General features: G+C 34.9%; 1 protein-coding gene across 7 annotated transcripts in view; it reads right to left on the minus strand.

Annotated features, from left to right (window-relative positions):
* PRMT3 (protein arginine methyltransferase 3) overlaps nt 1–27,262 on the minus strand; it is a 134,286-nt gene that overhangs the window by 2,526 nt on the left and 104,498 nt on the right. For 6 of the 7 annotated variants that reach the window (XM_057749758.1, XM_057749754.1, XM_057749755.1 and 3 more), the window contains 2 exons: nt 14,566–14,616; nt 14,282–14,369 (listed from right to left, as the gene is read on the minus strand). In XM_057749758.1, coding sequence (XP_057605741.1) covers nt 14,282–14,369; nt 14,566–14,616 — 139 coding nt within the window. Of the gene's footprint in view, nt 1–10,799; nt 10,881–14,281; nt 14,370–14,565; nt 14,617–27,262 lie in introns of all 7 variants that reach the window. The other variant, XR_009055540.1, reaches the window with a different exon arrangement.

The raw sequence follows: 27,262 nt of genomic DNA on the forward strand, positions 1-27,262 counted from the left end.
AATACATGTTTTCTTGACCATTAAGACATTAATCTAGAAAAGAAGTCATAAGTATCTGCAACAAACATAAGAGAGTTTTCCAATTTTGAATATGTAGACAATATTTTCTTGCTTATATTTTTTACCAACATTTTAAAATTGCTACTTTATACCAATGGTCATATCCTGAACTTATCATTCACTGATTCTAAAATTGGAAATGAGTAGCTGCTCTATGATAAACTGTTATTAGTTTTATAAGTATATGACAGAGAAGAGTAATTACCAACTTGATTATATGGTTTAAATTACTGTTACTGAATTACTAACACAAGTTAACAAGTGTTGAATTTTACAAATTAATGGGTTGTTAATTCCTTCCTATTTATAAGCAGTGTCAGTGTAAATTACTTTAGTTGCTTACTAAATTACTTAATATTGTACTTCTTATGTATGAAAAGATAATATATACTTGAAATATAAAAATAATGAAATGATCTCCACAGACCCAACATCAGGCTGGAACCTTACCCAAATGACTGAAACCCGTATTATGACCCTATGTCCCTCCAATCACATTCTTCTTCTCCAACCTACAGTGCTAACCAAGATTCTAATTTATTATTATTATTACCTATTCAAAATAGTTCCACTTCATAGTGATGTATTCTGTATTAACAGACTACTATTTATGTTCTTCCATTAAATTGTTTCCAGTTTTTTTAATTACAAATAACGCTGCTATGATTACTATTATATATGTCTGCTGTGTTCATAAGACAAGAGCTTCTCTAGGATGGAAACTGCAGGATTTTAGGACATACACATGCTCAAATAACCGTATAATGATAAATGAGCCTTTACTAAACATCTAGTCATAGAAAAAGTCTCTTATCTACATAAGAATAAAGAGTAACTTTCTTTACTGAGAGAATATTTATCAAAATTTGAGAGCAAACATGATAAAAAAGCAAACACAGCAGCATTTAAAGTAAGAACAGCAAAAATACCACTATCACTATATTACTTAACAGTACTCTGAGACTTTAGCTAAATACTGATCTCATTATGTGTACAGCAAAATTCCATGACTTTCAGTAAAAAAAACAACTCCCAGGGAGCAATTAGCTGAACAATTCCCAGAGCTCACACAGGCTGGGAGATGTCTGAATTCCAAGCAGCAAGAATAGAAGAAAACTGTTGAACACTTAGGATGATTTGCCAGAGACACCAGATTATGCTTTAGCATGAAAGCATCCTAAGAGTAAAGGCCATGCCAGCGCTCCGTAGCAAAGCTTTAAAACATCTTTTGTAAAGATCAAGGTAATTTTAAAAAACTTAATTGCCTTCCAAAGCAAACTGCAATATTTCCTTCTTTCTTTCCTTTTTTTTTTTTGTCGCTCTGCATGGCATGTGAGATCTTAGTTCCCAATCCAGGGATGGGATCCGTGACCCCTGCAGTGGAAGCGGGGAGTCTGAACCACTGGACCTTCAGGGAAGTCCCAAACGTCAATATTTTTTAAAAGAAGTAACCAAAATCCAAATATTCAGCAAAATAACATTTCCAGTGTCTGACATCCATTTTAAAATGTCTAGATTTTTAAAGAGCTGAAAATTGAGGCCTATAAGCAGAAAATAGTTGTTATAACAATAACAAAAACATATTAAGGCACATCTTAATTAACTTACTAGAAACCAGTGATAAGAATAATCCAGCAAAAATCCTAAAAAAATGAAAAATAAGAAAAAAAATTTTTTTCAAAGAAACAAAAGCAAGAAATTCTTTTCTAGGACGCCTGCACTACAAGAAATGTTAAAGGAAGTTCTTTACACAAAAGGAAAATGACACCAAAAGAAAACCTGGATCTACACAAAGGAATAAACAGTGCTAGAAAATAGTATGTGGTAAATATAAGACGCTTTTTCCTTTTTAAAATGTATTTAATAGATAATTGACTGTTTAAAGCAAAAATAGTAACAAATGTATTGTGGGGTTCAAAACATTTGGGAAACGTGAAATTTTTTATAACAACAGCACAAAGGATCAGAGGGGGTAAACAGAAGAGTATTGTTTTAAAAGTCAAACTACAAATGTAGTGGTATGATATCATTTGATGTTAGTCTTGAGAAGCTACAGGTACATGTTAGAAACTCTAGAGCAACCATTATAGAAACAGACCCAAGAGTATAGCTAATTAGTTAAGGGAGGAGACAAAATGAAATAAAAAGTATACAATTAAGTAAAAAGGTAAGAAGGAAAATATAAACTGAAAACAAAAGGCAAATGACAGAATTAAATCCAATAATACAGATAATAACATTAAATGTAAATGTGTCCAATACACTTTAAATATAAAGTCACAGGTTAAAAGTAACAGGAAGGAGAGACATAGTCTACATAAACACTAATCATAAAGAGGCTGGAATGGCTATATTAATTTCAGATAAAGCTGAATAAAGGAAAGAAATATAACCAGAGATAAAGAGACATTTCAAATTGATAAGTTGTTCAATTCATAAATGAGACATCATAAACTTTTGTGTGCATACAATTACAGAGCTTCAAAATGATGCAAACCTGATGAAACCATAAGAAGAAACAGACAAGTCCACAATTATTGGAAAATTCACCCTTTGTTGATAATAGTAACAACCAGACAGAAAACAAGAAAGAAAATGGAAGATTTGAACATTATTAACCAACCTGACCTCTATAGAACCCAGATGGGTCATATGCTGGTTCATAAAACAAATCTTAATACATTTAAGCATACACACATCATACGGCACATGTTCTCTGACCAAAACTGAGTGAAATTAAAAATTGGCAACAAAAAGATACTTGAAAAATCCCCATATACTTAGTAAACAACAGACTTCTAAATATCTCATAAATCAAAATAAAAATCAAAAAGAAAATTAGCATTTTGATTTGAATGATTATGAAACACAACGTGTAAAAACAGGTGGCCTATACCTAAAACAGTGCTTAGAGGAAAAATTGATAACTTGAAATACTTATATTAGAAAACCACATATACATTACTAATAAGAAAAAGATATCAAATTGCACACTTTATATATATGCAGTTTACTGTATGTCAATTGTATCTCAATAAAAGTTCTTAAAGAAAAAAAAAAAGAAGACATACCCAAAGGTCTTCACTGGGGAATTCTATCAAATATTTAAGGAAAAATAATACCATATGTACAAAAAAAGAGGATGGAATACTCCCCAACTCATATTCTGAGGGCAGCATTATCCTGATACCAAAATAAGATAAATTTATTAGAAGAAAACTACAGGTAAATATCTCTCATGAACAAAGATTCAAAAATCCTTTGCACAAGAGAAAAATCATGATTGTCTCACACAAATGTAGACAAAACATCTGATAAAATTAACTTCTCACAACTTTCAGCAAGCTAGGAAGAGACGGAATTTTCTTCAATCCGATAAAGAAAACCTATGAGAAACTATAGATAACATCATTATTAATGATGAAAGACTGAATGTTGTCTTCCTAAGACTGGGACTGAGATAAGGATGCTCATTCTGACCACCTCTAATTAGTATTCTATTAGATGTCCTAGTCAGGACATTAAGATGTGGGGGAAGAAAAATTACATAGATTGGGGAAAGAAAAGTAAAAGCCTTTATTTGCAGACCATATGGTCTCACACATAGAAATTCCTTAAGCAATATGCAAACAAACAAAAACCCAAAACCAAAACCAAACAAAAAAAACTACTAGAACTTTAAGAAGGTTTAGCAATCTCAAGATATAAGATCAATACAAAAAATTAATTGCATTTTTACATGTGAGCAGTGAAGAATTAGAAATTGAAATAAAAAAATACAGCATTGGGACTTCCTAGGTGGCGCAGTGGGTAAGAATCCGCCTGCCAATGCAGGGGACACAGGTTTGATCCCTGCTCCAGGAAGATACGACATGCTGCGGAGCAACTAAGCTCGTGCGCCACAACTACTGAGCCTGCGCTCTAGAGCCCGTGAGCCACAACTATTGAGCTCATGTGCCACAACTACTGAAGCCCATGTGCCTAGAGCCCATGCCCTGCAACAAGAGAGGCCACTGCAAGGAGGAGCCCGCACACCACAATGAAGAGTAGCTCCGCAAACAGAGAAAGCCCGTGTGCAGCAACAAAGACCCAACACAGCCAATAAAATAAATGAATAAATAAATAAATTAAAAAACAAACAAAACAATAGCATTGAAAAAGCATACAATACTTGAGATAAATGTAACAATATGCAACATTTAATTTCATCAAACTGTGAAACACTGCTGAAGATGATCTAAGTAAATGAGGAGATACATTTTGTTTGTGGATGACACTCAATACTGTTAAGATGTCATTTCTCCCCAAAGTAATCTACAGATTCAACACAATTCCAATCAAAATCCTAGCGGGATTTTTTTTTTCTCCCAGAAATTAACAAGTTGAGTTTAAAATGTGTATGGAATTTAAAGGATCTACAATAGTGAAAACAATTTTGAAAAAGAATAAAGTAGGAGGACTTAGATCATCTTACAAAGACAGTGTCTTACTGGCATAAGAACAGACACACAGATCAAATTGAATATATAAAGCTCAGAAATAGACTTACGCATATATGGTCAATTAATTTTTGACAAAAGAGCCAAAGTAATTAAATGGGAAAAGAACCAATCAACATGAAATAGGCTATAGGCCTAAATGTACAGGCAAAATTATAACATTTTTAGAAGAACCATATAGGAAAAACTGTGATGTTAGGGTAGCAAAGATTTCTTAATTAGGACACAAAAGCACAAACTTCAGAATACCTTAAAAAAATGAAAAGAGAAACTAGGAATTGGGATAAAAATATCAGCAACACATATACCTCACAAAGAACTTGTATCCATACATGTAAAGATTCTTACAACTCAATAAGATGACAACTCAATCAAAAATTGAGCAAAATATTTTAAAAGAAACCTCACCAAAAAAAAAGATATTCAAATGACCAATGAACACATGAAAAGATGCCCAATGTCATTAGTCATAAGGCAAATGCAAATTAAAAACAGCTGTCACTACATACACATGTAACAGAATGACAAATTAAAATGACTGCCCTTTTATGTAAGTGGGTTTTTTTGTTTCTTTTAAATTATTTATTTTTATTTTTTGGTTGCGTCGGCTCTTTGTTACTGTGCACACATGGGCTTTCTCTAGTTGTGGACAGTGGGGGCTACTCTTCATTGTGGTGTGTAGGCTCCTCATTGCGGTGGCTTCTCTTGTGGAGCACAGGCTCTTGGCATGAGGGCTTCAGTAGCTGTGGCATGTGGGTTCAGCAGTTGTGGCTCGCAGGCTCTAGAGCGCAGGCTCAGTGGTTGTGGTGCATGGGCTTAGTTGCTCCATGACATGTGGGATCTTCCCAGACCAGGGCTCAAACCCGTGTCCCCTGCATTGGCAGGTGGATTCTCAAGCACTGCACCACTGAGGAAATCCCCTCTGTAAGTGCTGACAAAGATGTGGAGCAAATGAACCCACAACGGTAGTAGGAATGTTGAATAGCACAATCACTGTGAAAAAGTTTGCTAGTTTCTCATGAAGTTAAATACATATTTATTATAAAACCCAATAATCCCAATACTACGTATCTGCCCAGGAGAAATGAAAACATATGCCCACACAAAAACTTTTACATGAATGTTCATAGCAATTTTATCCATAATGGCCCCTAACTGAAAACAATCCAAAAGTCTAGTGGCAAGTGGACGCATGTGTAAATTATGGTAAGTCCATACAAAGGAATACTACTTGGCAGTAAAAAGGAACAAACTACTGATATGCAGATGAATTTTTAAAATGTGCTAAAAGCAAAGAAACTGGAGTATACTCTGTATGATAACTTTGGTATAAAATTCTAAAAGAATACCAATGCCTTAAGTATTAGTAACACTAATACATATTGATAGAGAGCAGATCAGTGGTTGTCCTGGTCTGGAAATTAAAGCTGGGGATAACCAACTCCAGTGGGGATGACCGCCTGCACAGGGGATCAACAAGGGAACTTTTTAGAGTGATGTAAATGTTTCATATCTTGACTAGTGTGGTGTATATATTTGTCAAAATTAATTAAACTGTACAATTAAATTTTTACTGTATGTAGATACAAAATAAAGCTGTTTTTAAAATGTGGTGGCTTACGAATAAATTCATAGATAAGTGGAATGCAGTAGAGAAACTGAAAGATCCAGTATAGAGATTCATTCAGTACATGGTAAGTGGGACATTTTAACTCACCGGGGAAGGGAGTCAAGAGGAATGTGTAAGTATAGTAATACAATATATGTTAGTATGGAACCAAAGTCAGAAACCAAAAAGAAAATGTTGAAGATTTGTTTACACAAAAAAGAAAAAAGTCTATAAAGCAAGACACTTTAAAGAAAAGCAAATTACAACATTACTTTGACTTCTTAGAATTGCAAAGTTTTTTTTTTAAGCTCTTTATTGGAATATAATTATTTTACAATCTTGCACCAGTTTCTGAGGTACACCAAAGTGAATCAGCTGTATTTATACATATATCCCCATATTCCCTCCCTCCCGTGACTCCCTCCCACCCTCCCTGTCCTGGCCCTCTAAAGCATCACCCATCATCGAGTTGATCTCCCTTTGTTATACAGCAACTTCCCAATAGCTATCTATTTTACAGTTGGTAGTGTAAATATGTCTATGCTACTTTCTCGCTTCGTCCCAGCTTCCCCAGCAAAGATTTTAAAAAAGTAAATTTTCACTCGATTCCTTAGGATGGATTATGAGAAGTGGAATATTTTTTTAAAAAAAGGTGTGAAGTATGTTCCAGTTTTACATGCCTGCCATCTTCATCAATACTGGGCATTATTAGAAACCAAGTAACAACAGAAAAAGAATGAAAGAAAACGATAAAAACATCTTTGTTATTTAGATAAACAACAACCAGATTCTGACTGTTTTGATTTGCATTTCAGTGATTATCACTGAATGGTGATAGTGTAGTGATGGGTATTATTAATATTTCACAAGTTTAACCACCATCTAAAAAGAAATCCTTTGAGCATTTACCATAGTGATTTTTTTGTTGATGTATATGAGGTTTTGTTGCAAATATTTTTTAGTTCATGTGCCCTAATGGTTGCTGCTCTTTAAGTTGCTTTAGATATGTTAAAAAAAAATGTTAAGTTGGCTAGTTTGTAAATGTCCTATTCAATCCTTAATGTAGGGTCAAAATGTAAATATCCCCTGGTGCCTATAAAGCAGGTTATCAAATTCTGCACTTCAGATTTAAAGAATACATTTAAGTGGTCTATGCAGCCCTTAATTTAAAATATAGCCCAACTCAAGATGAACTAGCAGTGGGTAATTTTGTTAAATTTTCACACACAAAAAAAATTTTAAGCATCAATATTAAATAAAACATTTGAATAATTAAAAAGTCATAACATTGTCTTATAAGCTAATGCTGTAATTTTCATGTCTTCAAATGAAATAAAAGTAAAATAACTATTTCTGTAATAACCTTAATTTCAAAATGGGGGTGCAAACAGCACTTACTTAAGTTAATTAAATAGCACAAAGGGTCACAGTAATAAATACATAGTTCACACTGCTGCACTCACTTCAATTGTTCAAGCCTGACTGAAGTGCCAAAGCAGTGGCTATAATACCAGAAGAGATCGGAGTAATTAATCAGTGTCAAATAGATATAAAATGACTGATGTTGTTAAGTGTGTATACTGCGGTGAGAGCTGCAAAGGACACTCTCTATGGAGCTGAGCTGTATCACCTTGTTTTTATTATCGGCAGACAGCTATTAGTATACCACAAAGCAGTGCTGCAGTTCAATCAAGAACAAAATTGATTTCATTTCAATTCTGTCCTAGTGGTTTTTTAAAATTAGTTTCTTTCAGAGCAATAAAATTTCATTTTCCCACAAGGGGGATAAATTAAAAATCATTATTATCACTATTAAAGCTTAGATTTCAAAAATGAAAGAAAAAAAGAAATGGATTCTCCATCACATAAAAGCTTACTAACAATATATAGAAAAAAAGGAACTAAAAAGCTTGATTTTAATAATATTTTTCAAAGCCAAATCACAAGAAAAAGATCAGAATTTTAAAATAAATCCTGCCACATAAGTTTGCACAATAAAATTGTGCATTATTTTAAAGGAAAGGGGGAAAAAAAAACCAATACCCTGAATTTAAACTTTAAAAGTAAGTGTTCTTTAAATCATTTAAAAGCATTCATTCTGGGAGGCTGGTCTCTAACTCCCAGAATGCTGGAAGTGTTCAAATGTTGTACAGCACTTCTTGTGGAATTATTGTTAGAACTAGGTTGTGAAAACAACAATAACAAAAACCCAAAACAAAACAAAAACAAACCAGGCTCATAATTTTATAGTTCCCTTCTGCTTTTGGCCGAATGTAAAATTCTTAGTCTGAGAAATTCCCTATTCACACTGTCTTTCCTTGCTTTCCAAATATCCAGTTTACCCCTAAAGGTAGATTTATCATTACTAAAAAAAGATTTATCATTACTGAAAATATTAACACACACACACACACATACACGCACGTGCGCTAGTCAGAATAAATGTATAGGTATGTATACAATATTTTATTTGTTAAAAAAATCTTGTCATATTACTTTCTGGACAGTAAAATAAGCTGTACATACACAGCAAATTGTCCTGATGAGACTCTTGGCTTTATTTAATTTTATCTAAAACTTTTATGCCATACTGAGTTAAAAAATACTTTTTGACTCAACAACAGAGAACTCTCTTCAGTCATGCTGAAATTTCTGACAACATGAGAGTTGACAAAATGGGGCAACCAAATACAGCAGATAGATAAATGCCCTTGGCATGTGTCACCCACGGTGATGAGAGGAAACTAGATTTCAACGACAACACGTTATTACCGTACTTATTCATTTGTTCAGCAGGATATTTATAATATGCCAAATACTACACCAGATAAAAAAGAAGTGAGAGAGGCAAATCACTCATCTTCTACTAGAACCCTTTATCACAGCACACTGGTATGTTATAACACAGATGTATGCATGAATGGATCTGGGAGAACAAAGAACGGAGCAGTTAACTTTCTAAAGGACAATGAGGAAAGATTTACAGAAATAAGCTGGGTCATAAAGAGAAAAGTGGAATTCATCAAGTGAAAGAGGCCAAAACAATTTCCTAGGTAGAAGAATACTGTAGATAAAAGCGAGGAAGAAAAGATAGGAAAGTTAGCTAAAAAATGAGCAGTATAGCTGAAGCATATAATGGGCTTATGTGGGGTTGTGACAGGGTGGGGTTACAAATGATGGAAAATGGTCAGATTGTAAAGGGCCATGGTAAGGAATCTGGATTTTACCCTGGATATACTGATGGTCCAGTGAGGGTTTTTAAAAAATTAACTTTATTAAAGTGTAATTTATATACAATAAAACTATAACATGTAAAATGTGCAGTTCAATGAGTTTTACTGGTATCTCACTTTCATAAACTTTTGCCTACCTCAAAGTCTCAAGATTCTCTCTTATATTATCATCTAGAAGTTTTACAGTCTTCAGCTTTTATATTTAGGTCTATCATCCATTTAAAGTTGGTTTTTATATATTTGGTGTCAGATAAGAACTGAGATTCATTATTTTCCTTTATGAATATTCAGTTGTTCTAACATTTTTTGAAAAGACCATCCTTTTCCCATTAAATTTACATTGGCCCTTTGGAAAAATTTGACTATACAAAAATGAGACTTTGGGTTTTCTATTGGTATATTAATCTATATATCTATCTCTTATATGCCAATATTACACTGCCTAGGTTAATATAATTTTTAAGTAAGTTTAGAATTCACATAGTATAAGAACTGCAATATGGTTCTTAAAATTGTTTGGCTACTCTAGGTCTTTTGCATTTGCATATAAATTTTAGAATCAGCTTGCCAATTTCCACCCTGCTAAATTCACTTAATAGCTCTACAGTTTTTTTGGATAGATTTTTTAGAATTTTCTATGTATACATTATAAATAATAACAGCTTTATTTTTTCCTTTCCAATGGCTTTTAATTCTTTTTCACTTCCTGTTGCACTGGATAAGACTTCCAATATAAGAGTGTAGGAGTGGTGAGATGGGCATCCCTGACATATCAAACTTAGGGAGAAAGCAGTTAGTCTTTTTCTATTTGGTATGATGATAGCTATAGGCTGTATGAATGCCTTCTGTCAGGTTAAGGAAGTTCTCTTTTATTTCTAGTTTTCTGTATTTGTCATGAATGGATATTGAATTTTGTCAAATGTTTTTTCTGCATCCATTGATATGATCATGTGGTTTTCTTCTTTAGACTGTTAGCATGGTGGACTGCATTACATGATTTTAAAATACTGAATCAGCCTTGCATTCTTGGAATAAAACCCACTTGGTCATGGTGTGTTATCTTTTTATATATTGCTGGATTCAATTTTAGTTGAATTATATTTTGTTGGGGATTTGTGTATCTATACTCATGAGGGACAGTGGTCTGTAGTTTAATTTTCTTGTACTATCTTTCTCTAGTTTTTGGTATCAAGATAATACTGCCCTTATAAAATTAGCTCTCTTCTATTTTCTGGAAGAGACTGTATAGAATTGGTGTTGTTTCTTCTTTGAGTGGCTAGGAGAATTTGCAATGAAGCAATCTGTGCCTGGAGATTTGTTTTATGCAAGGCTTTTGAATCTGGCTGCTGATTTTGTAAATACAATTTAATTGGAACACAGCCACACCCACTCATTTACCTATTGTTCCTGCAGAGTTCCTCTGCAGGTCCCCACTGCTGCCACTGTTAGTGCTGCCACCACTGTAGGATTACCTGGGTGCTGGGATATGGGAGAACAGAGAAAAAAACATGGAAAAGAAAAATGGGCATTTCCCCCATTCTCTCTAAGCATTAGGAGACCCTTTTCCCACTCCTCAAGTTAGAATCAGAGGGCTCCTTTGGAAGTTCTTCCTGTCTGTGCTGAGGCCCTCTTCTGAGTTGCAGGCCTGTCTGCAGTTCAGGCTGGGGGTACTGAAGGAGAACTAATCACAAAATCACCATCAGTTCAGTGGTACTTCAAATTCTGGTCATCTTCTCCTGTTTATCTGCTACTATGTTCTTTTCAGAAATCTATTTGGATAGTAAATATCTTTTCATAATTTCCTCCCTATGTTCATATAAAAGTAGTTATTCAATATAATATGTTTCAACATGCTTGTCTGCCAATTCTATCATTTCTGGGTTTCTTTTGCATTCAATGTTTGAGTGAATGTTGGCCATTTTGAATTTTATGTTGTTGAATATCTGAGTTTATTGTTTTCTTCTGCTGTCATTAAAGTTACATGCAGTTCAGTTTTTCTTTTTAAGACTTGTTTTTAAGCTTTGTCAAGGAGCATCCAGAGCTGCCTTCACTCTAGGCGTAGTTTATTCTCGCTACTATGGTCCTTCTGGAATCTTTGCTGAAGAGAGTCCATAAAGACGCCCCACTCTAGCTCACTGAAATATGAATACCCCACAGCCTTGTGTAAATGCTGGGAAATGTTTGGTTCACAACTGCCCCAACTGCTTTGCCTGACTTCAGGCATTTCATCCCACATACACACATCTTACAACTCATCTAAAACTCAAGGGCATATCTTACGGAGATCTCCAGAGCTCTTTTTCGGACTAGCTTGTCCTCCCCAGTACTCTGCCCCCACAGCGTCTGGCTTCTACTCATCAGTACTACCACCAGAGGCTTATTAGCAGGATTAAAAAAAAAATTCTTGTGAGAATGATCACATTTTCCTTACTTTGATGTTTCCCTTTCAAACTTTCCTCAGGTTGTGCTATTTCAGGGAAGCCTATTGGCCTTACTACTTAAATACAAGTTCACACAATGGCAATGAAAGAAATATAGAATGTAGCTGGTGCCAGAGGGCAACATCAGAATCATATACCTTCTTCACAGTATTCTGAAGATGCCGAATCAATTACTCTAAGGATTACTGGGTAAAGAATAGTTAGGATTTCAAAATTTCACTAGGCATCAAATAATATTTTGTTGTAACCAGGTAGGAGAAAATTCAAATGCTATCTTAAATCTCCCTCAAGATTAAAACATGAAAAAATTAGTATGGCCTTTAGAATTTTAGCATTAAGACAACAAAATGGTTACAGTGAGGAAACAAGCAATATTTTCAATTTTCCCCAAATCAATCCAACTATCAGAGCTAAATAAAAAATAAAACAAACAGAAATGAGGATGTGTTTGCTTCATTTCAGTTTTGCTGTGCTCAAGCTTTCTAAAGAGAAAATGGCACCATCAAGGTTTTATTTCTATAGCGTTGCAACCTCAAAGTGAAAAAATGACAGCAAGGTGCTGTTTTACTCAAGAGTTTATTTGCATCTACCAAATTCCTTTATGCCTCAATGGTGAAATCAAAACTATATTAGAATTTTATGAAATATTTTAAATGCATAGAGAATGATATGACTACCACTCAGCTTTGTCAAATCTTAACATTATGCCACAGCTCCTTCAGTTTTTAAAAGAAACAGTCAGATATATGGCACTAACCCCTCTGTGTAGCTTTCTCTGATCTTATTTCTACCCTTCCCTAGAGGTACCCACTACGGTGAATTCAGTGCTTAGCATTCTTTTTTTAAAAATAAATTATTTATTTATTTAATTTATTTATTGGCTGCGTTGGGTCTTTGTTGCTGCACACGGGATTTCTCTAGTTGCTGCAAGCAGGGGCTACTCTTCATTGTGGTGCGTGGGCTCCTCATTGCAGTGGCTTCTCTTGTTGTGGAGCACGGGCTCCAGGAGTGCGGGCTTCAACAGTTGCAGCACACAGGCTCAACAGCTGTGGCTCACAGGCTCTAGAGCACAGGCTCAACAGTTGTGGCACGTGGGCTTAGTTGCTCCGTGGCACATGCAATCTTCCCAGAGCAGGGCTCGAACTCGTGTCCCCTGCATTGGCAGGTGGATTTTTAAAATGGTTATCATTCTTAAGTGTTGCTTCTTACTTTTACTATGTGTGTGTATATACAGTTGTTTTACATGTTTTTAAACTTCATATAAATCATATATTGTAGGAATCATTCTGCAGATTTTTGCTCAGTGTTGCTTCTGAGAGACACACAAATAATTTGATATTGAATATCTCTGCATTGAAGTCTGTTGTACATTCAGTCCCCTACAGGTAGGAGGCTTTCAGTGAACACAGGACAAGAGGACATATATATAATAAGCAGTTAAAAAAAAAGATTCCATAATCAAATACTAACTTTTGGAGTTAAATATATAGGTATGTAAGAACTATAGGTTCTCATGTAAGTGTAACAATCAATGAGATGTAAAACAAAGGAATGCAGAATTCGATAAGTCTTCAAACACTATGGAAGATTTGGGGAGGTGGACACAGTAGGACAGTAGAAAACATTCTAGAAAAATATATTTTGAATATAATAACTACTGAACAACATTCCCTTTAATTTACACTTTATTTCTATCGCTGATATTTCTATTTAGTCACTTGAGAAATGAAAATATTTTCTTTTAGCTATATTTGCAACTTAGTACATATTAGCTGTTGCTTAAAGAAAAATTTTCTGAATTATTTTACGGTACTCAAAATAAGAGCTACATAATGTCACATACATTTTAACTGGCAGAAATTAGATTTAAATAAAAGTTTTCTTTAACTTCTTTAATGAAATGACATGCACATGGCAAACTGTAAGAACTAAAATTTATGCACATGGTAAACTCTAAGAACAACTTATCTTAGTATGTTATATTGCTTCAAATACAGTGGGTACAGGAACTTCCTATTCCTAGGTGGTGCAGTGGTTAAGAATCTGCCTGCCAATGCAGGGGACATGGGTTCGATCTCTGCTCCAGGAAGATCCCATGTGCCGCGGAACAACTAAGCTGGTGTGCCACAACTATTGAGCCTGCACTCTAGAGCCCGTGAGCCACAACTATTGAGCCTGTGTGCTGCAACTACTGAAGCCTGCGCACCTAGAGCTCACACTCTGCAACAAGAGAAGCCACTGCAATGAGGAGCCTGCACACCACAGTGAAGAGTAGCCGCTACTTGCTGCAACTAGAGAAAGCCTGTGTGCAGCAAAGACCCAATGCAGCCAATAAATAAATAAATAAAAATACAGTGGGCACAGAAATAGTGGTTGTAAAATGAAGGAATACTGTTAATTTCAGAATGAATAAGACACCTCCCCCCTTTTCTTTCTTACCTGCTTTAACTGATAATGGCTTTTCCAACAGAAATATTGTTTGTTTCCAGTGTGTTTTGGTACTCTGGGGGCCCGTAGAGAACACGACCTGCATTGGTAGAGTTCAAAAGTATCTGATGAAGTACAAGATTTTTAATATCATGGTACATTAATCTACTACATCAAATACAAGCTCCAACTGCTTACAATAGCAAAATGCTTATGATCAAACACCTTGGGGCATAAAAATAAAATAAAATGTATTTCATATAATTAATTCTTATGTGACAATTCATGATACTGACCTTGTTGTGGCAATTCTTCTCAAAATATATATCGAAGTAGCCAGCAATTGCCTGTAAAAAAAAAAAGAATATAAATAATTGTTAAACTAATTACATAACAATTGATTACATCATCTTTTAAGCCATGGCAAATAAGAAACCATTTCAAAGATGAGACACTCTTAAACTTATGGCAGCTCACTTTTTTCTGGAAAAGATGTTATTAGTAAAAATAAAGTAATATAATCTGGCTTTTCCCCACAGAAACAACATAAGGGTAACAAGGCTAATCAAATACTCAATACGTGTTAAATTAGAGAAATGACTGTGGTGGACCACTGAACAGTGAGAATCTACATGCAGAGAGGCTCATCCGGCCCCTCGTCCATCTAGACTCTTTCACTGCGATGCTGCCATGCAAGGCAAGCCTCCACACAACTGCAGCAGCGTGAAAAACCCTAGGAAAGACCAGCAGAACTCATATATAAGTCCAGTCCAGACTGCAGAAACATATACAAATAAATCTACATGATTTTACATCAAGGCACTAAGTTTTGGAGTGGTCTGCTACATAGCAATGAATAACTAAAACATACTCTTTTACACAAAGCCAGCTCACAATTTCTTCTGATCTTGTTCATCCAATTTTAAAGCAAAGTACTATGATTATTTTTGTGATGAGATAAATGAAACTTTAAAATATTACATGTTTTTTTCCTGAAAATAAAAACAATACTATTCAAATAAAACTTATGTGTAGGCAAGCACCCAAAGAAGAAACTCCAATGTAACTCTAAGGTTTACTGCCATAGTACAAAAAAGCCTCTAGAAGAAATTCACATGTTCAAACAAATAAATAATTTTCACTTCTTTTTGTTTAAAATTTAAATGATACCCTTCCTTTTTCTTTCACTAACGGGACAGGATTGACTTTACTTTAAAACTGGCATTAAATAAAGCTTATCAAGTGTTAAAAACTGGAAACTGATTATTGAAAAATCACTGTAAAACTACTCTGTGTACTTTCCTGCTTTTGTTAAGAATGTGGAGATTTACTGATCTGGAGGGTAATGTGGATTGGGCCCAAACCAAATTCAATACTTAGCCTTGAGGTTCACTATACTTTAGATATCAAGAGAATCAAAATACTACTTACAATTCTGTCAAACAGAAAAACCTGTCTAAGTTTCAGGCCACTTATACCATGCACGTGCAGGAGAAGCCCAAAACAGTACAGCAAACTCTTAGAGAACGGAAATGAGATTTGAACCATTGGCCGCTGAGACACTGTTGACACAACTTATATTGTGACTTTAACTGGATGGACTGCCTGTTAACACCAAACATCAATGTTGTCCAGATGATTATAACTCAACTAAGGGTCTGCAATACCCAGGATACAATCCAATATTACTCAACATACAAAGTCCAGGAAAATGTAACCTACTCTCAAGAGAAAAGACAATCAACAGATGTCAATGCTGAGATGACCCAGATGCTGTTACTATCAGACAAAGACTTAAAAGTAGAAACTATAACTATGCTGGTATAAGTTCATAGCAATGACGTAATAGAAACACATTGAAATGAATCAAAAGATAGGAATTCTCAGTAGAGAAATAAAAACTATGAAAAGAGAACCAAATGGAAATTTCAGAACTGAAAAACAGAATAACTGAAACAAAAAACTTCCTGGGCTGAATTGCAGCTTGGAGATGATAGAGGGGAAAAAAGTCAGTGAATCTGAAGTCAGATCAACAGAAATTATCTAATTTTAAAAAACAAGGGGAAAAGATTGAAATAAAATGCCCAGAACCTCAAGGACCTGTGGAGCTAACATAACATGTAACTGGAGATTCAGATGGAAAAGAAAAAGATACTGGAGTGAAAAACAAACAAACAGAAAAATCTTTTAAAATTCCATATCCAGGAAAAATATCCTTTAGGAATGAAGATAAAATAAAAATATTTTCAAGTGAATGAATATTAAAAGAATCCATTGTCAACAGGCTTTTTAGAAGACATTTTAAAGGAAGTTCTTCAGCCTGATGGGCAATAATACTAGAAGGAAACCTGAAACATCAAAAATAAGAGAAGAAAACAGAAATGATAAATAGCTGGGTAAATATAAGACACTACATTTCTCCTCTGAATTCCTTTAAGATACCTATGATTATTTAAGGCAAAAATTGTAACACCATCTGGTGGGGTTTTCAACGTATGCACATGTAAGCACAAAGATCAGTGTGGGGCAGGAGGGAGGAAGGATGAAATCCCACCAGTGTATACAAGTGTTTATAAAATCTGGAAATAAAGAAGGCTTTTTAAGCATCATACACAAGGCAGAAACTTAATACAAGAAAAACTTAAATTTTAGTATCAAAATTAAAAGATGAATAACAGATCTCAGAATATTTACAATATATGTAACAGGGTCACTGTCCTTTGTACATTAAGCTACTACAAATTAATAAGAGAGCAATACGTCAAAAGAAACAAAAGGCAAGAAATTTATAAAAGAAAAATCAATGATCAATAAACATGTTACACTGTTTCACCTACTCAGAAAAAAATAAATACTACATTAAGACAACCGGATACAGTTTTCCTTGATCATGTTGGGGAAAGGAGTTTTTAAATGGTAATATCCACAGTTAGTGGGGAAAGGAGCATTCATGCTGGGAAAGTAAACTGAAATAACCTTTCTAGGGGAATCAAGCAATACGTATTAAAAGATAAAACATTTGTATTAAAAAGAAGTCAGACACAAAATAGCACACATGATATGATTCAGCTTATATACAGGAAATTCAAAAACAGCAAAACTAATTTATAGTGTTACAAGTCAGAATAGTAGTTATCCTTGCAATAAGGGTAGAAACTGGGAGGGGTTACGTGAGTTGCTGGTAACACTCTGTTTCTTAAGTTGAGTGCTGGGTATATGGGGGGGGTATAATCACTTTGTGCAATTTTATCAATCTATACTTATGATCTGTGCACTTTTCTGTTTTCCTGCAAGCAATTAAGATTTTATATAATGTACATACTCATTGATGCAGTAATTCAAAACCTGCAAAAATTATTCTATGGAAATGATTAAGTATGCTTGCAAAGACTTAACCATGTCAATTTTAGCCCACATTTTCAACAACAGGATCAGTTAATCCTGTTGTTAATAAATCATAAAATCTACAAATAATAGAATACCATTTGCCATCAAAAGTAATCCTGTAGATAAATATTTACTGATTGGGAAAAACAGTTGTGATATACTATTAGGTGAAAAGAATAATATATATTTATTATGGGTACTTATTCTGTGTTACATAAATGTGAATATATATATCTATCTGGAAAGAGTTCACCAAGCTATTGAAAGTGGATGACAGATTTGGAATATTCATATTCTTTATGCTTATCGACAATTTACATTTCCCATAAATATGAACAACTGTGATAAGTTATTTTTTTTTAAAAAAGGCATTTCCTTTATAAATTTATTTATTTATTTTATTGGCTGTGTTGGGTCTTTTTTGCTGTGCGCAGGCTTTTAGTTGCATTGAGTGGGGGCTACTCTTCATTGTGGTGTGCAGGTTCCTCATTGCCACAGCTTCTCTTGTTGTGGAGCACGGGCTGTAGGCACATGGGATTCAGCAGTTGCAGCGCATGGGCTCAACAGTGGTGGCTCATGGGCTCTAAAGCGCAGGCTCAATAGTTGTGGTGCATGGGCTTAGCTGCTCCGCGGCATGTGGGATCTCCCTGGAGCAGGGATGGAACCTGTGTCCCCTGCATTGGCAGGCAGATTCTTAACCACTGCGCCACCTAGGAAGCCCATAAGTTATTTTTAATAATACTTGAGTTAAATAATCTATAGTGTTACATGGAGAAGCATTCAATTCAACTATTACCTTTGTATCATTTTCCTTAGGGAGTCTCAAAAATCATTCACCTCTGCACCTCAAGGGCTAGGGCAGTGTCTAATATATAGTAGGAACTAAATAAATTTGAAGAAAAAGAATAAGTCTTCCCCAACTAGTAATTCTACAAAAATAATGTTTTCCAATGAAGAGGTTAGCAAAAGCGAACTGAGAGAAAGTAGCAAGTATAGGAGAAACACGTAAATGGAATAGTAACAATAATAAAAAGTATTGAAAGTATATGAAAACATTAAGAAGACTTTTAAAGATTTTATTAAGTGGGTTTCATGGGGAGAGGGTTACTTTATAATTATTCTTTAAGTTATACATATGTTTTATGTACTCCTTATACTCTATGTTACCAAAAAAGAAAGTGAGGGGGAGAAAAAAAAACCACTCTAGTTAGCTAATAAAACCTTTTGTGAAAACAACAAATTTGGGTTTAAAAGAAGCTCTTACAACATTATCAGAAAATGTGACCTGAGTCTGAAATATATACAGAATACACTAAGTGATATGTCATATTTAACTCTGGTAAAAAAGAGACTGGTGATGTTAATATAGTAGAACACTGCAGAATTATAATTATAGAATATAGGTCTTAACAAAGAGGAGAAGCTGATGCATGAGTTTACAACAAAATTAAAAAATTAAGATTTGAGAATACAAAGGTAATTTAAGAACTGTTCCAATCCCAAAATCCAACTATCTATGAAATTTAGTTAAATATCAAAAAAGAAACTAACCCTCTCCCAGATACCCAAAAATACAGTGAAATACTGGGTAGTTTGGGGGTAACCAAAAAAAAGTTTATAAGCCTGAAGACAAATAAATAAAATTCAAGAAAGAAAAATAAAAATGAAAGACATATCTGAAGTACACTATAGTATCTCCAACTCCTCATGCAGATTTACCCTCCTAATGATATTTGGTTGAGGGTAGTATTAAAATCAGTCCCATAGCAAACATTAAGCAGAAGCATGAGGAAAAGTCAGAAAGAAATTCACCTGGGATTTAAAATTACACGCAGATAATGTACTTATGAGAGTTAGCATTCACTTAACAGAGAAAGTGGAAGATGCCTGCTCTGAAGAAAAATCAAAGGGATTTTCTGGTTTTAAAATGGTATTTACCCTCAAACATGAGCAAGGACTAAAATGCCACATTAGTGGAAGGGCTTCTTTTTTTTTCCCCTTTCTCTTGTATAAGTGATCCTTGATAATTCAAATAGAGATTAGAAAAAAAGAAGAAAAAACCTTAAACTTGAAACAGTCATATAAACTAGTTGAACTATGATCAGTGTTTTTATTTCTGCAAGGCCATTGTAAACAATCAAATACGTCAGCTGATTTGGGGACAAAAGTATTCATTTTGCTGTAGAATATAAACACGCAACTATTTTTCAACTGCAGTTTCACCACCTTGTTACCATCAGTTTGATAGGCTCTCTCTAGGCATTTTAAATGTTAATTTCAATGAACTTACACTCTCTCTGCAGAAGTCATTCAAATACAAGAGTAAACCACCACCACAGGAAACTGAAAATGAGGAATAATAGGCAATGGTAATAAATAACTGGAGCACAACTTGACACGTGCTTGAAAAAGATCAGATAGGTTTGAAGGCCTGACCACAGACTAAATTTCCCTTTTGTTCCATACACATCTCGAGTCAGGGGCAAAGGGAATGCTAAGGAGAAAAATAAGCATTGAAATCAAGTATCTACAGGAGCTGGGTTAATCTGCAAAGGCAAGGTCACAATGAAATAAAATTTCACTAATTTATACCAGTCAGAAAAATGTTACTTCTAAAGTCACTTAGAGAGAAAGAATGAGTGGTAATTTAGAACAACAGTGATGATGACAGAAGGTAACAGAATGAAAGGAAAATATACACATACAGTAAATTTCTGGGATAGTTTGATCACACTTGCTTGTAATTTGGTGAGAACCTTTCATAATTACTTTGAAGTACACAGGAAAATAATATAGACATGTAGCTTTATTGTGCATGTTAAATATTCCTAAGTATTAGAATAGAGGTTCACAATGAGCTGTTTGTTTTTGCTTTGTGGATTTCATAAAAAGGAAGAACATACCTCATAGCATTTGTAAACTGAATCATCTGAAAATCTGTTTTTAAGCCACATTTTACTTTTTCACCCTTACATACAAAGGTAGATGCAGTTCGTTTTACACATGCTCATTCGAAGAACAATGACATGGAATAAAAATGAATTACTTTCTCATGTATTTTGGTGTGATGAGTATTTCTTTTTAAAGAGGACCTATCATGTGTGTATGTAACAGGATGGCAGCCAATGAAATAAGATCAGACTAGACCTTATGATAAAGAAGGAAATTAAAAATTATCATTATTGCTATCACCTGCAGGGAGTAATTTATCATTTCTGTTCTTCATTGGTATCATGTTCCAACAGCGTGTGGTTACAGCAGATACAATTAGGCAGCTGGCCAGAGAAGTAAGAGGATAATGTGCTTTTGATGGAGTTTATCCAAGCATGGAGATAGAGTGCTTGTAATCCATGCAGCAGAATCACTATAACAGAAATACAATTCATTTTTTTGTTGGAGTATTTCTTTCAAAATCTTAATATGGAATTCAAAAGCTAATTGATGATGAGTCTGAAGCAATAAAGAAAGAGTAAGAAGATAATGCACAAAAAAGATTATACATTGTAAGCTTACGTCACTGTCAATAAACCAGTCTGATGAAAATACAAATACAGGCCATACAAAGCTGCTGCATAAAGAGCATGAACTCTGCTGGTGATAACTGGTATTTAAACTAAGAAGACATAATTGACAAAAAAGAAAATTATATATTATGATATTCTCCCAATGTTAACTATAGCTTAAATTATAGACTCTTCCCTCTTCAATTAATTTTCTATTTATCCCAAGAGGAAATTTGCATCTTTTCTTTCTTTCATGATTCTTCTAGGGAACAATACACATTAAATGCCATATACTTCTCAAGGGATATTGCCAAACTGAGTAGTGTTTAGAAACAGATCAAGCAATATGGAAAGCATCAAAACAGACAATAGGTCTAAGAATATTTTTAAAAGGTACTTTTCCTGAAAAATTCAACATAATTTCTAATCTACTTGAAATATTCCCAAATTATAACTGAAATTTCTTTAAACTTTACTTAGATTGCTCCCCTGTAATTGCAAAACTGCTTATGAAAGTGGTTTTACATAGCAGAAGGGATCACCTCTTCAGAGCCTAAAACATCAATATTTTAATCCTGTTATTTCATAATTGATATTTTACATGGCCTAATTCCTCTACATTTCTTCCTAGCTATAAATATATTATGTAGTCACTATTCATTGAGATTTACCAATATTTTCACTTAAAAAAACCTTTTTTTTTTTTTTGTGGCACACGGGCTTAGTTGCTCCGCGGCATGTGGGATCTTCCTGGAGCTGGGATCGAACCCGTGACCTCTGCATTGGCAGGCGGATTCTTAACCACTGCGCCACCTAGGAAGCCCTAAAAAAACCTTTTAAAGTAAACTGGACATGCAGAAAAGTACACAAAAGTGTGCATCATAGTGAATTTTCAAACAGAATACAGCTGTAAAACCCACACTCAGATCAAGAAATAGAACATCTCAGCACCTCAGTAATCCCCCTATGCACCTAGCCAATCCTAGGCACCCCTACAGGGTAACGACTATCCTGCTTTTTCCTCACCTTTATTGAGATATAATTGATATATAACAGTGTGTAATGTAAGGTGTGCCATGTGTTGATTTGATACACTTAGATGTTGCAGAATGATTACCACCATAGCATTAGCTAAACCTCCACCATGTCACACGATTATCATTTCTTGTTTTGTGGTGAAAACATTTAAAACCTATTCTCTTGGCAACCTTCAAGTATATCATATAGTGTTATTAACTATAATCACCATGATGTACACTGGATCCCCAGAACTTATTCAATAATATGAATAATGCTGCAAATGACCATGGGAGTGCAGATACCTCTTCAAGATTCTGTTTTCATTTCCTTTGGATATGTACCCAGAAGTGGGACTGCTGGATCATATGGTAGTCCTATTTTTAATTTTTTGAGGAACCTCCACAGTCTTTTCTATAGTGGTTGTACCAATTTATACTCCCACCAAAAGCGCACAAGGGTTCCCTTTTTCCCACATCCTCTCCAACACTTATCTCACTCACTATCCTATTTCCTAAGAGCAGATTCATTTTCCCTATTACATACTTCAATGTATACCATGTAGTCTTTTGTGCCTTGGCTAATTTTCTTTACTATTGAGATTCACTTATAAAATTGTATATTATCTAAATTGTTATATGGCTCTAAGACATATGTGACTATACAATTTATTTATCCAATCTGTTGAGCAGGTACTGAATAGTTTTAAGTTGACACTTTTATGAACGTTCTTTTACAATGTATTTTGGTGAACTTAAGTACTCAACTCTGTTGGGTATATACCTAGGAGTCAAACTATTGCTATGTACACATACATCACTTTTGTTCACCTTTTTTGCTTCCTGTATCTCTGGCCTTACATCAGGGATCGTTTTTTGTTTGCCTACACACCCTTTAGAAATCAGTTTCCTAGGGCAAATTCTTTTTCTCTTTTTTTTTTTTAGGGAGGGGGGGTTGTGGGCAAGCCATGTGGCATGCAGGATCTTAGCTCCCCAAGCAGGGATGGAACCCATGCCCCCTGCAGTGCAAGCACAGATTCTTAACCACTGGACCACCATGGAAGTCCCTCTTTCTCTCTTTTTATATGTTCACCTGAAGTATCTATTTCAGCTTCACTCTTAAAAGTTATTTTAGTTGGGTAAAATTCAGCGTTGGCAGTTACTTTCTTTCAGCACAGTGAGGATGTCATCACTGAATTATCTTCTGTCTTTCCAATTCTATTGTTCCTGCTGAGAAATCATCTATTTACTGCTCCATTGAAGGGAATTCCAATGCTCTATTACATCCCCACTGAGGCTTTTAAGATGTTTTCTTTGGTTTCTGTAGTTTTAGTAGGATGTATCTAGGTGTGGATTTCCTGTCCATCTTTTCAACTGAAATATAATTCACATACCATAAAATTTTCCCCATTTAAATAAACTGATAATTCAACTTTTAAAAAAGTATATTTGGAGTTGGGCAACCATCACCACAACCTAATTTTAGAACATCTTTATTATCCCCCAAAGAAACCCTGTATCCATACTCCTTCTCTCATCCCATCTACAGATTTGCCTATTCTGAACACTTCATATAAATGGAAGCATAGAAACAGAATATCATATAAATGGAATCCTTTTGTAGTTGGCCTCTTTCACTTGGCATAATATTTTCAAGGCTCATCGTTTCAGGGTTCATACATTCTGTAGCATATATCAGTACTTCACTCTGTTTTATAACCAGATAATATTTCATTGTATGGCTATACCACATTTTAATTATGCATTCTTCAGGTGATGGACATCTGGATTGTTTTCACTTTTTAGCTTTTATAAATAACATTGCTATGAACATTCATGAACAAGTGTTTGTGTTCATCTCTCCTGGGTATACCCCTAGAAACGGAAGGCTTTTTAAAATTATTCCTATTCAAGTTATGTTATACTTTCCAAATTGTAGCTCATTATCTTTCATCTGTTTTGGGAAATTCTCAGCCATCATCTCTTCAAAGAGTTTGAAATATTCTCATCTCCTTTCCCCTTTGGGACTCCCATTTAAACATATATTAGACCATTTCTTGTATCTTCTATATGTCTCACCCTTCCCAATGCTGCATTGTGGCATCCCTCTGTGCTTCCTTCTGGTGATTTCCTTTTGACATAAAATCCAGTTCAATAATCCTCGCTACACTAGTGATTTAATATTTACCACTAGACTCACCTTTAGCTCAGTTTTAGAATATCAGTTCAGTTCTTTTTCAAATCTGTTATATTGTTATTTATTAAATATTTCCAACTATTTGTTTGAAATTTGCAATTTCTTTTGTCCTTGAACTTAGTAAGCATAGTTATTTTAAAGTCTGTATCTGATATATGTAATATCTGTAACACCTGGAGCTCTACTTTTATTGCCAGGATGAGCTGGTTCTTGATTTATGTTGTCTTGTGTTCTTGTGTGATTAATTACCCTTGATTATGTTCTGAACATTATGAAAAACTGTAGAAATAATTTCAGACCTATAAAAATGCTCTTCTAGAAAGAATCTTTTTTTTCTGTAAGGAACCTGGGGGTGCTGGCAAAAGCCAAGGTCATCTTAACCTAATAATGGGGTCTGAGAATTTCCTGGGCTACCCAGATGATCTGAAGCTGGGCTGCAGTCCCTGCAAGGGCTCATTTACCTCTGTTTTACCCTATTCTTGGGTGCAGTCTTTCTGGCTCCCATTGCAAAGCACTGGGGAATTTTTAAAGGGCTCCATTTTTGTATTCCTATCCACGTGAGGCTATCAAAAGGCCTACACAAGTCCTTTAGCTGCTTCCTCTGAACTGGTAAATGCCTACAGGGCAAAAGCAGTCCCAAATGCCAGTCTCATTTCTTTGGATTTCCTTCTTTTCTGAGTCTTGGCTTGGTAATGTTTTCCTAGTTTATCTCTCCGGTACTTTCAAACAGATAGTATTTAGTATTTTTTTCAGCTTTTGTAGCTGGTCTCAGTAAAAGAGTCAGTGCATTTTACACAGTCCACTGTTACAGAAGGCAGATTCATCACTGCACTGTTTTTTTTTTCCTATCTAAGGTACCCCGTAACACTCTCCTCCATTCTCTAAATTAGCTCCTTCTCACTTGGTATGTCTCAGTTTAAATGCTACTTTCCCTGGGCAGCCTTCCTTAATCCCAGGGAGTAGATTACAATACACCCATTCAATGTTCCTGTGTTTTCTGCAAATAACATTCACCATATTCATGATGCTTTTTGTTCAATGTCTTTTGTTCAACTGTAAACCCCAATAGGCCCTTTAGGGCAATCTCCCCGCATCTGTGTTCACCTCCCTATCCTCACTGCCTAAGTACAATGACTGGGCATTCAATCTAAACATTTAGTGAAAACAGCCAGCCGTGCAGTTACAAAGGCATGAAATAGCCTGGGATGTTTAGGAACTATAGGAAATTAATAAATATTTGTTAATTGAGTGAAGAAATAAAAGAATGAAGTGATATAATATGCTCAACTCCTACAGATGCTTTACTTCTCTTATTATTTCCTACTTTTTATTCAAAACTCCTACTTGATGTCAAATACGCTAGAATATTCCTTGATGTCTATACCAACAACAATATCACTCCCCACTAATTTACTGCATATGGTATAATGAAGGCTTACTGGAAGAAAGCCATGCCTAAGGTAAAACCTTAAATATGAGCAGCATTTTCAAGGAAACTGAGTAAGAGTGTGTCAGGTCAAGGGTATCTTTTATATATGCCTATAATATTTAAATTCTATTACAGAACACCATAGTACAATTATCTACTTATACGTTGGCCTCTTTTACTAAATGAAGGTCGTTGGGGTCAGAGACTACATTCTTTGTTGTATTCACAGTGCCTAACGCAGCACAAGCATCCAATACATGTTGCTTGAATGAAAAGTCATTCTGAAATGTGTGTGTGCGCGCGCGTGCGCACGTGCACGCATGCTGGCCACTTAAAAACTCTTGCAGCCCACTGCTTCTCTAGTTTTCTATCTCCTGCTTCCTCACATATCATCAGTTTCCACAGCTCACTGTCAGTGGTTACTGTTTCCTTATGTTCCATTTTTCATGCTGATTTCCAGTGCTTCTTGCCTAAAAGCTATAAGGGCTCTATGGCCCATTCCTCATATCTCAAATGCCAGAAAATACTATCAATGATAAGTAAACATTATATTTCTAATTTTAAAAACAAAAGAGTAGATATACTGAATTAAAAAAATCAATGCAGAACAAAAAATAAATTAATTTTGTGACTGATGCAGAGGTTTAAAACTGAAAACTATTAAAACTCATTTTTGTGACTAGGAGATCAAGCTCTACCAGATGCTTCTTGTCTTTATGTAACTTCAGAAGTATAAACTAAGAGATGGAATACTGAAAGAAACCTTAACAGGCAGGAAATAGGTAGGGGCAGGCAGAAGATATGATACACTTTACTTTCCAGAAATGAATAGGATTTTTTTCTCTCTTGAAAAGTGAGTAAAAAAGATGGCTACCATCTTCCCACCTGAGTCCAAAAACTATCCAACACTTGGGGTGAGAACTAAAAATCTGGTAGCTTGTTTTTTTTTTTGGCATTTAGGGCTGAAATTTTTCAAAGGTAATTATACTACTTAGTAGAAGCTCAGGTTTTGTATTTTTTTTTAAAGTGTGTATCCTTTTTAAAAAAAATATTTCATTATTTATTTTTGGCTGCGTTGGATCTTTGTTGCTGTGCACGGGTTTTCTCTAGTTGTGGCGGGCAGGGACTACTCTTTGTTACAGTGCTCAGACTTCTCAGTGCAGTGGCTTCTCTTGTTGCAGAGTTTGGGCTCTAGGTGCGTGAGCTTCAGCAGTTGTGTTACGGGCTCTAGAGTGCAGGCTCAGTAGTTACGGCGCACAGGCTTAGTTGCTCCTCGGCATGTGGGATCTTCCCAGCCTAGGGATCGAACCTGCGTCCCCTCTATCGGCAGGCAGATTCTTAACCACTGCACCACCAGGGAAGCCCTCAGGTGTTTTTTTGATTGTGATCTCTGAATACTGAGTGAGACAACGACTTACATCTTTCAGGGCCCCAGGATTCAGACTGGCCCATCCCATATGC

Source organism: Hippopotamus amphibius, chromosome 9 (assembly GCF_030028045.1).
Source record: "Hippopotamus amphibius kiboko isolate mHipAmp2 chromosome 9, mHipAmp2.hap2, whole genome shotgun sequence".
NCBI lineage: Eukaryota > Metazoa > Chordata > Mammalia > Artiodactyla > Hippopotamidae > Hippopotamus > Hippopotamus amphibius.